At 39.9% G+C, this 10,541-nt stretch overlaps 1 protein-coding gene across 2 annotated transcripts; it reads left to right on the top strand.

Annotated features, from left to right (window-relative positions):
* The first annotated feature begins 4,516 nt into the window (after window positions 1-4,516).
* On the top strand, window positions 4,517-8,788 carry LOC147609206 (diaminopimelate decarboxylase 1, chloroplastic-like). 2 transcript variants are annotated; one of them, XM_086788010.1, is made up of 8 exons: window positions 4,517-5,306; window positions 5,844-6,018; window positions 6,109-6,258; window positions 6,947-7,108; window positions 7,278-7,463; window positions 7,871-7,993; window positions 8,188-8,277; window positions 8,356-8,788. In XM_086788010.1, the coding sequence occupies exons 1-8, from the start codon at window positions 4,771-4,773 to the stop codon at window positions 8,434-8,436; spliced, it is 1,503 nt and encodes a 500-aa protein (XP_086644136.1). In that variant the 5' UTR covers window positions 4,517-4,770; the 3' UTR covers window positions 8,437-8,788. The 2 variants fall into 2 exon arrangements, 1 of the variants encoding a protein (XP_086644136.1); XR_015264279.1 differs by lacking the exons at window positions 8,188-8,277; window positions 8,356-8,788 and adding an exon at window positions 7,639-7,747 and having other exon boundaries at window positions 4,518-5,306.
* The last annotated feature ends 1,753 nt before the right edge of the window (window positions 8,789-10,541 follow it).

Genomic DNA, 10,541 nt, shown 5'->3' with positions numbered 1-10,541 from the left:
AGCTTATACGATGGCCATGTTGGAAGCTATTGAACTCAAAGATCAATTGAGGCAACTCCTAGATCAAGGGCTTGTTCAACCTAGTGTCTCACCTTGAGGGGAGCACATGTTCTCTTAAGAAGGATGGAACCCTCAGATTATGCATTGACTATATAAGGGATTCAACCAATTAACCATCAAAACTAAATAGTATATTCCTTGTATTGATAAGCTTCTTGATGGATTTCATGGTGCCCAAATGTTTACCAAGAAAGATCTTAAGTCTGGCTATTACCAAATCAGGATTAAGCAACATGATATTCCTAAGATAGCCTTCAATACTCGCTATGGTCATTACGAGTTCACAATGATGTACTTTGGACTAACCAATGCCCCATCCACATTCAATTGACTAATGCAATAAATTTTCAAAGAATAGTTGGATGAGTATGTGTTGGTATTCTTTGATAGCATCTTAGTGTACTCTAAATATGCTACAGAGACCATGAGAAACATGCATGCAAGGTATTGGAGATTCTAAGGAAACACAATAGAACTACATAAATCATGGGATTCAACACGATTCAAGACCACTTCAATCGGTCGATTGTAAAAGTTAGATCGGGTGATTAAACTTAACTTGGTCGACGATTGCAGAAGTTATTTGCCATATGTCAAGTTCTGGTAAAGTGGTGGCACGGATATCGAACAATGTCGGGGATGGCACTCTGGCTGGACATGACCACAAAAACTGGTCTCGAACAAAAGCTAGCACTCATGGACATGGGAGCCAACTATAACCTAATATCTCATGAGAATTGGTACGCTATAACAACCATCATTAACCCCCATAAAAGCACAGGTGGAAGGAGTGAACTCGTGTGACAAACCAGATGCATAGGGGCTTTGACTACCATGTTTCACATTAGGAATAACCCATTGGAAGGGAAGTTTTATGTCATGCGTATAAGTACCATATGAGAAGTGCTTCTTGGATGAGGATGGGTGGGGCATAATCGATGCCAAATTGATTGGGAATCAAGAACTGTTGCATTGCTACTAGCCTCAACACAGGTCACTGTTTATAATGAGAGAAGAAGAGGCCATGTCCAACAATTCCTAAACATAGAATACTCATTCTCCCAATAAAGAAGTGCTAAAGCTAATTGAGCCACCAAAGGGAACCCTTACTTCGACCTAGCTCTAGATAACACTTCCTAGAAACTTTAAGTGTTACCCTCCCTTACTGAGCTAGTCTCCACTCTCCCCATTCCCCTAGATACATGATCAACAAAAGTGCTGCTCTTTGGTCAAGTCTAACACTTTAGTGGTTCTAACACCACCAAGTTGGAATCAGCTAGCCGGTGCCATAAGTGGTAACTAATGCCATACTAGCCTATGTGACTCATAAGTGAGGATTAATGCCATACCAATCTACATGCTTCATGGGCAAAGCATCAATACAAGCAACATGATCTAGGCTGGTATATCCAGACATCATTCAGATGGAACATACAAGAGTACAAAGCATCAATACAAGCAACATGATCTAGACTGGTATATCCAGACATCATTCAGATGGAACATACAAGAGTATAAAGCATGCATGAGCATGTAAGTTACTTTCATTAACATGACATAGCAATATAGATAGCATGATAGGAGCAACATGAGAGCAACCAAACTTGAGCATTACTAGTCTAAGAGGGGTGCAAGTTGCACAGTACAACATGATAATATAATAATCTCACACTCTTTCAAAACTACACCTTAGAGGAGGACACAACAATGCTCAATCACAAGACTCCATCAATCCTCACATACATTACTAAAAAAGAACAACCTCTTTTATTGGTGACTAACATACTTCTGATGTTATTAGATGTGTTGTAATTTTGTGATTTTTTTTTCCAAAATTCCATGGGGGCAATTTCGTGGATTTTGTGAAATCCAAAAGTTTCTTCCAAATTGCATGGATGAATTATGCTAGTTTTTTTTTTGAATTTTGGGAGTTCGATTAGGGGAGTTCCTATTAGAATTCCTTGTTTTCATAACCTATGTTTTTTTGAATTCTGTGGAGGCGATTTCATGTATCCAATTTCGTAGAATTTCATGTGCTTGTCGAAATTTCAAGATTCAATCCTAGCAATATTGCACAATTCTGTGTCTTCTTGTGAATTCCAATGATGCTAATGTATCTTGTGGAATTCCAATGGTGCTAATGTATCTTGACAATTTTAATACTTACCTGGAATAATAAAGTAGTAGTTGTTTGGCGTTAGTCAAGAGTAACAATGGTATCGTATGCCAGATACGAGGAATAATAAAGGGTTTGGCAGAATTCTGTGGTCGAATTCCTTAAGCTTAGTTGGAATTTTGTGATCCCAATGAGTTGAAATTCCATAGTGTCAATTCTGTAAGTTAAAATTTTTGGTGCTAATTCCACTCTAATTCCATAGGCTTTGGTGGACTTAAAAAGGGCAAGAGAGAGAAGAGGGAAAAAAGAGAAAATGAAGGGTCCAAATCAAGAAAAGGACAAAGAGGGAGAGAAATTTTCCCACACATTGAGGTTTCAAGAGGGAGGGTATTTTTTAAATTTTAAATTGAGCAAGTAGTAGTTGGGCTCTTTTCAAAGGCCAAAAACCCAATTTAGTACCTAGCCTTAACTCATCTATGACAACCCACCTCTTTTTTTGTAACCTCCTCTTACACAAGGGCCTAGTCAAATATTCTCTTATTAGTTTTGGGGGCTTTAATGATTAGCCCTCCACTAACGTTAGGGGTTTCCCTCTGGCTTGGGGATTTCTCCAAATCTGAGGAAAATCAAGCAACCTTATTCCCTTTGCTAATTAGGCTCCCTAATTTCCATTTTTGGTATGGATTAAGGACCTAACACACTTATGATGAAATCAAACAATAAGAATAACACACAAAACTAGCAAACAATTATGCTTTTTTGTCTAGGGAGCACATAAAACACATAAAAGAGAGAAAATACTTACTTTTGTGAAGAACACTTGAGAGCTCCATTTGATCCATTGTGTTGCTCTATTGCTCCCAATACAATTTAAAAAAAACAACAAAATTTACACAAGAAATGGGTGGATTTACATTCCAATTGGGCAATGTGAAACACCAAATGCAATAGCAAGGGAGTCCTAAGCTATGATGACTCCCCACGACAGTAGTAGTGCCAAAGGTTGTCACCCAAATCAAGAATACTTGAGCCTTGCATGAGGGAAACTTGTCTTGATGCAACGGTCTCGTGTGAATCTTGCTTCAACTCTTCTCTCACCTTGGCAACAATTCCACCTTTATGAGGGGCAACTTAGAGAGAGAGAGAGAGAGAGAGAGAGAGAGAGAGAGAGAGAGAGAGAGAGAGAGAGAGTTATATTAACGTCTACGGAAGGCCCCAAGGGCCTATGAGACCAAAAGTAATACAATGGTACCATGAATATACTGAGCCATGGAAAACTGAAAGAAAAATTAAAATGAAAACATCTTACAGTACATGTGATCAACAGACCATGGATATACTGAGCCATGGAAAACTGAAAGAAAAAGTACAATGAAAACATCTGACAGTACTGAGAGAGAGAGAGAGAGAGAGAGAGAGAGAGAGAGAGAGAGAGAGAGGAATTAAAAAAGGGGGAAGGGAAAAGTTTTCATTCAAACTTTGGAAACTCATGTCGGCCAAAAACCTTAAATGTCACTAAGGCTTTCCTTTAACAAAGGGAGGCAAAAAATTGCACAACTTAATGATGTATCCTTATTATGAAAATTATTAGTGAATGTAGCACCACATCAAGCTAAGTGTATTTACGCAAGGTTACATACAAAATCTCTTGCGTTATTCATCCACGTGTAAAGATTTTTAAGATGCTAAAAGAGCATTTTTCTAGGGAATGTTTCACACAAGAAGCTTTCCATAAAATTAGGGTGGGTAGGGAGATGGAGAGGGGAGACTTCCCATCCATGAGCTTGGTTAGAGGGGATCTCCCCCAAAAGCCAATATTCCCTTTTCTTTTCAACAGGTTTCATGCTTCCACCAGAAGTGTGTAATCCCCTTTATGATTGAAATTTGAAAATGTGGGCTATCCAAGCTTAAAGTATACCTACCAGTCATAAGAAAATGTAATAACTATTGAATTATGTAGTTAAGACATGTTCACTATTAAAAGAAGGGATTGAGCACATGCGACATGACATGCAAATATGTTCATTATAGCAAGGATGTGACTAGTGATTGCCAAGATCAAGTGGATAACTTAATGGTTGGGGTTATGTTGCTTTGAAGGTGGACTGAAATGTTTTGTTGTTTGTGGTGTAATCTGGTCCTTGAACTTATTTCATGGGAAAGTTGGGAAGTGAATGCTATATTGCACTCATTGCCGTTTTTTTTTTTGCGAGAGATTGGTATTGATGAATGGGAAATTTCACCCCACTGGGCTTTTTCGTAACAACGCTGTGGTGAGCAGGGTTTGTACCCGGGACCTCCACGTTCTCAACGTATAACCCTAACCAGCCCACCACACACCCGGTCTTTTAAGTCATGGAAGATGACATTGAGTTCTCGACTCAAGGTGTATAAGCCACCGGTGGAAAATAATTAAGAACCAGGTCATGAAATTAGCATGGGAATATTGAATTGCATAAGGGTATTTTCAACGAGCTCCACAGTTGAGGGCGGCCGCCGAGTTTGAGAAGCCGGACAACTCCAGCCGTATCTGAAACCTCATTAGAATTGAACATCTTCTTCAGAGAAATTAGGGCTTTAGCAGCTGAGCGACTATGGAGTCCTTGTGCTCTTCCAATCTCTTCTGCAATCTTGCCCCCAGCCATGGATCCGGCTTGAAAACTTCTCTCTTCGCAAGTCCTCCGTCGACCTGCTTGCCAAAGCTCTCCCTTAACGGCATTTCGCTTGCCTTCTCTCGCCTGTACAGAGTTCCTACTCCCTTGATCTGCAGAGCTGCTGTTTCTGAACAAGTTTCCGCCAAAACTGTGGCCAGCGGAAACCCGGCCTTTCACCACTGCTTCAGTAGAAAAGAAGATGGTTTCTTGTACTGCGAGGATGTCAAGGTGCAGGACATCATGCAATCTGTGCAGGAGAAGAGACCCTTTTACCTTTACAGTAAAACCCAGCTTACCAGAAACGTAGAAGCTTACACTGCAGCTCTAGAAGGGCTGCATTCCATCATCGGATATGCTGTCAAGGCTAACAACAACTTGAAAATATTGGAACACTTCAGGAGCTTGGGGTGTGGAGCTGTGCTGGTCAGTGGCAATGAGCTCAGACTGGTGCTGCATGCTGGTTTTGATCCGGCCAGGTAAGCTTTAGAGTCCTTCTGATGAATTCTCTACATTGTCATTGAGGGTCTAGTTGAAGTCCATACCAGTGGTTATGTGGAATACTAGGTACATTCTGGACTATCATGGCCACTCCGTGCACACCTACTTGAGACCTACAAACCACCATGCAAACCCACATGGCCACCATGCTCACCCCCATGCAACCTACATGGGTGTGTGGAGGCCTATGCTGGTGGTCTCCTCAGGGAAAGAAAGGGTAGGATCTTAAACCACCATGAGAGTGAGGGGAGGCAGCTGTGTTCACATGTAGGGGGATCATGAAGAAATTATTCATTCGGAAAATGTGGATAGATGTAAAAGCTGGATAGTTGGTTAAGTGCAGTCTTCGATTATGACAGTTAGTAGGTAGCTCTACATTATGTAGCTATACTGCACCATAATTTACAAGCTTTTGCCATGTACAGGCCGTACTGTTGTAGCCATTGTAGGTGTTCTCTTGTGCACATTGCATGATCAAGGTTGCAGGCATGTCTGACCAATTCAGGTTCAAGCAGGTGCATCTTCAATGGAAATGGAAAGCTTCTAGAGGAGTTGGTGTTTGCTGCAGAGAAAGGAGTCCTTGTCAACATAGACAGCGAGTTTGATCTTCAGCACATTATCGAGGCAGGGCGGCTTGCAGGGAAACAAGTGAAGGTCCTTCTTCGAGTCAATCCAGATGTGGACCCGCAGGTATAATGTTTTCTAGAAAGCAGCAAGCTTCAGTTTTCATTCTAAGGAGTTATCCTTATCTACCCACCTACCCATGCTTTGCCTCTTCAGGTCCACCCATACGTTGCAACCGGCAATAAAAACTCCAAATTTGGCATACGGAATGAAAAATTACAGTGGTTTTTAGATCAAGTGAAGCGACATCCCAAAGAACTTTTACTTGTAGGAGCTCACTGCCATTTGGGATCTACTATCACTAAGGTGAGTGGTAAGTGTTGTGCCTACCTTGTAGTTTTTCTGCTTTCTTTGTGTACTTGGAGTGGACCATGCACAAGTTTGGATCATATCATGGTTGCACGACACTATTGCACATGTGGTGTGTAAAGGAGCCACGACCTGGGTAAGCTATAATGACGCCTTGGTCTTAGCGAGGCCTTTTTTGCAGCTAACTCTCCTGTGTGTCAGCAGAATTGTTTCACGTAATCAAATTTATTCTGGTCATCGTTAATCATGTAGCTGTACACGGTACCTTACCCTATAGATAGTATCTAGCTGTACACGGTACCTTGCCCTGCAGATAGTATTTACTATTATGCTAATGATGGCTGCCATATCAGTTCTCACATCAAAGCTTCTTCGCCTGTTTAGGGGTTCCTCATCCCCATCTTGTTCCATTGACAGGACAAGGACTGCATTAACGGCTGCCAGTTTATTTTGTTTGTAAGACATCATATATTTTTTATTTTTTATATTTTATTAAATTTCTTGATAGGGGTGGTTGTGATAATGCTGCTGGCTTGGAAATAGCTCAGTGTGTTTATAGGCAAGGTGTACAAATTGCTTGATGTTTCCAATTATGTGGCTCGCTGCACAGTGTATTTGGTATAAGATTTTGTATCACCCCCTTGAAGTGAAGATATGATTAGCATATGAAGCTTGGTGAATGCAGGTAGACATCTTCAGAGATGCTGCACTTTTGATGGTCCAATACATAGATCAGATACGGGCTCAAGGATTTGATGTCAAATATCTCAATATTGGTGGTGGATTGGGGATTGATTATTATCACTCGGGTGCAATCATCCCAACACCAATGGACCTTATCAACACTGTAACCACCTTGCTTTATTTTTCTTTGCCAAAAACTTTTATACACTTTAATGCCTGCTGTTGTTCATTCACACATGACAATACAGTCTCTAAGATGTACTCGATTGCAGTATCAAGACTCAAGGCTAGTGGTCCAAAGCTCATTTTTTCTGTAACTGAATTTGTTCCAGGTACGTGAGTTGGTCTCTTCTAGGGGTCTTACTCTAGTTATTGAGCCTGGACGGTCCCTTGTAGCAAATTCAGCCACTTTCGTGAACTGGGTTACAGGTGTGAAAACAAATGGTAACAAAAATTTCATTGTTATCAATGGAAGCATGTCTGAGCTGATTCGACCTAGCCTATATGGTGCTTATCAAGTAAGTTGTTCTTTGTCTTAATCAAGTTTTTGTACTTTTAAACACTCACTAGTGAGAGCTTCAACATACTCACACTCAGATGCCTATGCCTATGTCTACACCTACACGTGCGCACATGGTACTACGACCCATGAGTCATGAGTGATATGCTCAACATGCACGTATGCACACACAGGCAAAGGTACTCATGCGCGTGCACCCACCCCCACATCACATGGGGTGTCAATGAGAGTGCATGTGGATGTGTGAGGTCAAGTTTTGTTTTTAGCACATCGATTCATTCGGTAAATTACTACCTTTTTTAGTAAGTTTAATAGTGAAATGTGGAATCTTTGATTTATGCAAGTATTTTAGATTCTCATGTTGGCCGGATTCTGTGGCACTGACTGTTTTTGGTGGGTATGTAGCATATAGAGTTAGTTGCACCACCTTCACATGATGCAGAGGTACACACATTCGACGTTGTTGGCCCCGTATGTGAATCGGCCGATTTTCTGGGTAAAGACCGAGAATTGCCCAGTCCTTCAGAGGTATGCATTCAGGAAGACCCTTGAAACCCTCTTTGCAGCCTCTTTTTAGAAAACCCTCATATCACCCAGGTAGGATGGAGGGTAGTAAAAAATAGGCCTTTTTTGCATGTTTTGTGATCATGTTGGAGAATTTTTCATTGAATCGTTTCTTTTAGTCACTCTGCCAATGTGTTGAACTGTCTTTTTTTCTACAGGGTGCTGGTTTAGTGGTCCATGATGCAGGAGCCTATTGTATGAGCATGGCATCCACATATAATCTAAAGATGAGACCACCTGAGTACTGGGTTAGTATGAACCTCTTGTCTTTTGGGGAGTTTGGTCTGCACGATGAAACTGTTTATCTGACTTTTATGTCCCTTCAGGTTGAGGCAGATGGATCTCTCAAGCAGATAAGGAAGGCTGAAAGTTTCGAAGATCATTTGCGCTTTTTTGAAGGTCTATAATGTTTTTGACTGCCGGAGTTAGGAACTCTACAAAATAGAGTAATTTTGATTCAATGCGAAATAGCAAAGCGCTACTGGGGATGTTTTTCATGAGGTTATAATTAATCCGATTACGATTATGCCCCTGTTTGATTAGTGGTTCCTGTGTCATACAAATTGTGTTAAATCAAAGCAAGTCCTAAACAGGGTAGTGGTTGTCAGACTTCGGTGCTAAAAAAAGGGGACTGGTTAAATGTTCTAGATCTTGTTCCCTAATCAATCGGTCCCTAGTTGGTTGGTTATGTGAAATATGCCACCAAAATGTTTTTTTTTTTGCATTTCTATTAAATATATTACATGAGATTTTCAAGAATAAGAGTGTTTTTCTAAGGTTTCATTTTACTATGTGATGAGTAATGCTTGAAAAAGTCAATGAATTGATGGCCCTCCATATCCTCTCTATTTAAGGCAATGAAATGATGACCCCTCATGTCCTTTCTATCTGCATGCATTCACTTATATGCTTTCTATTTGCATGTATTCACCCATAACCTTTCTATTTAAGGTCTCACAATTCTCTATAAAGGACCTCAAAAGGATCATTCAATGACTAGAGGGAGGTGAGAGGAGAGGAGAGGAGGAGGAGGAGGAGGAGGAGGAGGGGTTGGGGGGAACTCATGTACAAAGGTGTATTAGTTAAATGCCACGTTAGTAGCATTTAATTAATACATCTACTAAAAAGAGTTGTGAATATTATAGATTGATTTATGTTGGTTCTTGGAGGCGGTTGAAGGGAATGGTGTGTGAGCTTGTAAGCTGTCTTATTTGTGTCTCAACCTATTCTTTATAAATAATACATTCTCGTTGGGATGAACACAGCTAAGCTGTTCATTTTGCTCAAGAAGCACTTGTTTGCATGTATCATGCTGATTTCTAGCTTCAGTGGAAGATTGGGCTCCTGAAATCTTTGTTGGTACCCCTACAGAGCCTCCTCTATTGTTGGTGTTGGAATTTGGCATGGCTCTTTGAATTCATCTCCTCTAGATTCACCTGCTCTGGATATATCATCTGGATTTTTGCTTATCAGGGCATCAGGATCAATCAAAAACTTACAATGTTCTACATAACGAGCGTATAAATCTTTCATAACTTGCTTGATCCGAGTTTCATATGTATCTACATCACTCACCATGAGCTCATAAACCTAGGATTTTTTTTTGAAAATTTTATGAAAATTTTGAGCTTAAAAATGGTAAATTTTAGTAAAAATATGGATTTTTGGGTCAAAAAGGTGCTCTATAATTTTTTGAAAAGTTTTTGAAGACGGAAATATTTACAGGGTTAAGGATATGGATTTAAAATAAAACAAAATTGAGGCTTTAATAGGTTTTGAAAAAGCTTAAAGAAAAGCTCTTGTAAAGCTTATAAAGCTTTAAGCTTTATAAAGGTTATAAGCTTTGAAGCTTTAAGTAACTAAAGCTTACAAAAAGAAATAGAAACTAGCCGGCCACTAGTGAGTGCTAAGGAAAAGTGATGAAGTAGTTGAGGATGCAAATATGCACCGTGCACCATTGGAAGAAGGGGAGAGGAATTTTAAACAAATGTCTCAGAAAGAGTGGTTTTGAAGCCTCCGAGGTGAGAGAAAATCATGTGGTATCGGATCTAGAAGAGGGAAAGAAAATAGAAAACCCACTTTTAGGTTTTTGGTAGTCTTGGGAAGTGGTTTTCCACCTTTGTTCGACTTGTGGGTAAAAGAAACATGGATTTTAGTTATCCATCAATGGACATAAATAAGCCTTCCTTTGAACAACTTTAGCCTTTCCTTGCAATTTGGAAGTGGAAAATTACTCTCTTGAATTTCAAATCTTCTTTACCTTCTGGTTCTTCATTGTCTTCAAACTTTGCAATCCACTTTTTTAAAAATAAAATCATAATATCAAGATGATGCAACCGATACTCCTACATATGTGTGGAGTCACCCTCATACACGTAAAGTAAACTAGGATCGCCCGGATTTAGAAAGGCATCTAATCTAAACCCTTCTAGGAGAATTTATAAATAATGGAAAACATGGGAATATAAAATCCATGAATAAACTCCTCATAAAATTGCTAATATGTATGAGA

Source organism: Cibotium barometz, chromosome 51 (genome assembly GCF_041138505.1).
Source record: "Cibotium barometz isolate CiBa-2024 chromosome 51, ASM4113850v1, whole genome shotgun sequence".
NCBI classification, from domain to species: domain Eukaryota; kingdom Viridiplantae; phylum Streptophyta; class Polypodiopsida; order Cyatheales; family Cibotiaceae; genus Cibotium; species Cibotium barometz.
Note: the sequence above shows the minus strand (reverse complement) of the source record. Positions and strands in the feature narration are given on the sequence as shown.

Coding starts and splice junctions, on each gene's coding strand:
- LOC147609206 (XM_086788010.1), top strand. CDS start 4,771: ATGGAGTCCTTGTGCTCTTCCAATCTCTTCTGCAATCTTGCCCCCAGC. Junction 6,019..6,108: donor ATCCAGATGTGGACCCGCAG/GTATAATGTTTT, acceptor TTGCCTCTTCAG/GTCCACCCATACGTTGCAAC. Junction 7,464..7,870: donor GCCTATATGGTGCTTATCAA/GTAAGTTGTTCT, acceptor GTGGGTATGTAG/CATATAGAGTTAGTTGCACC.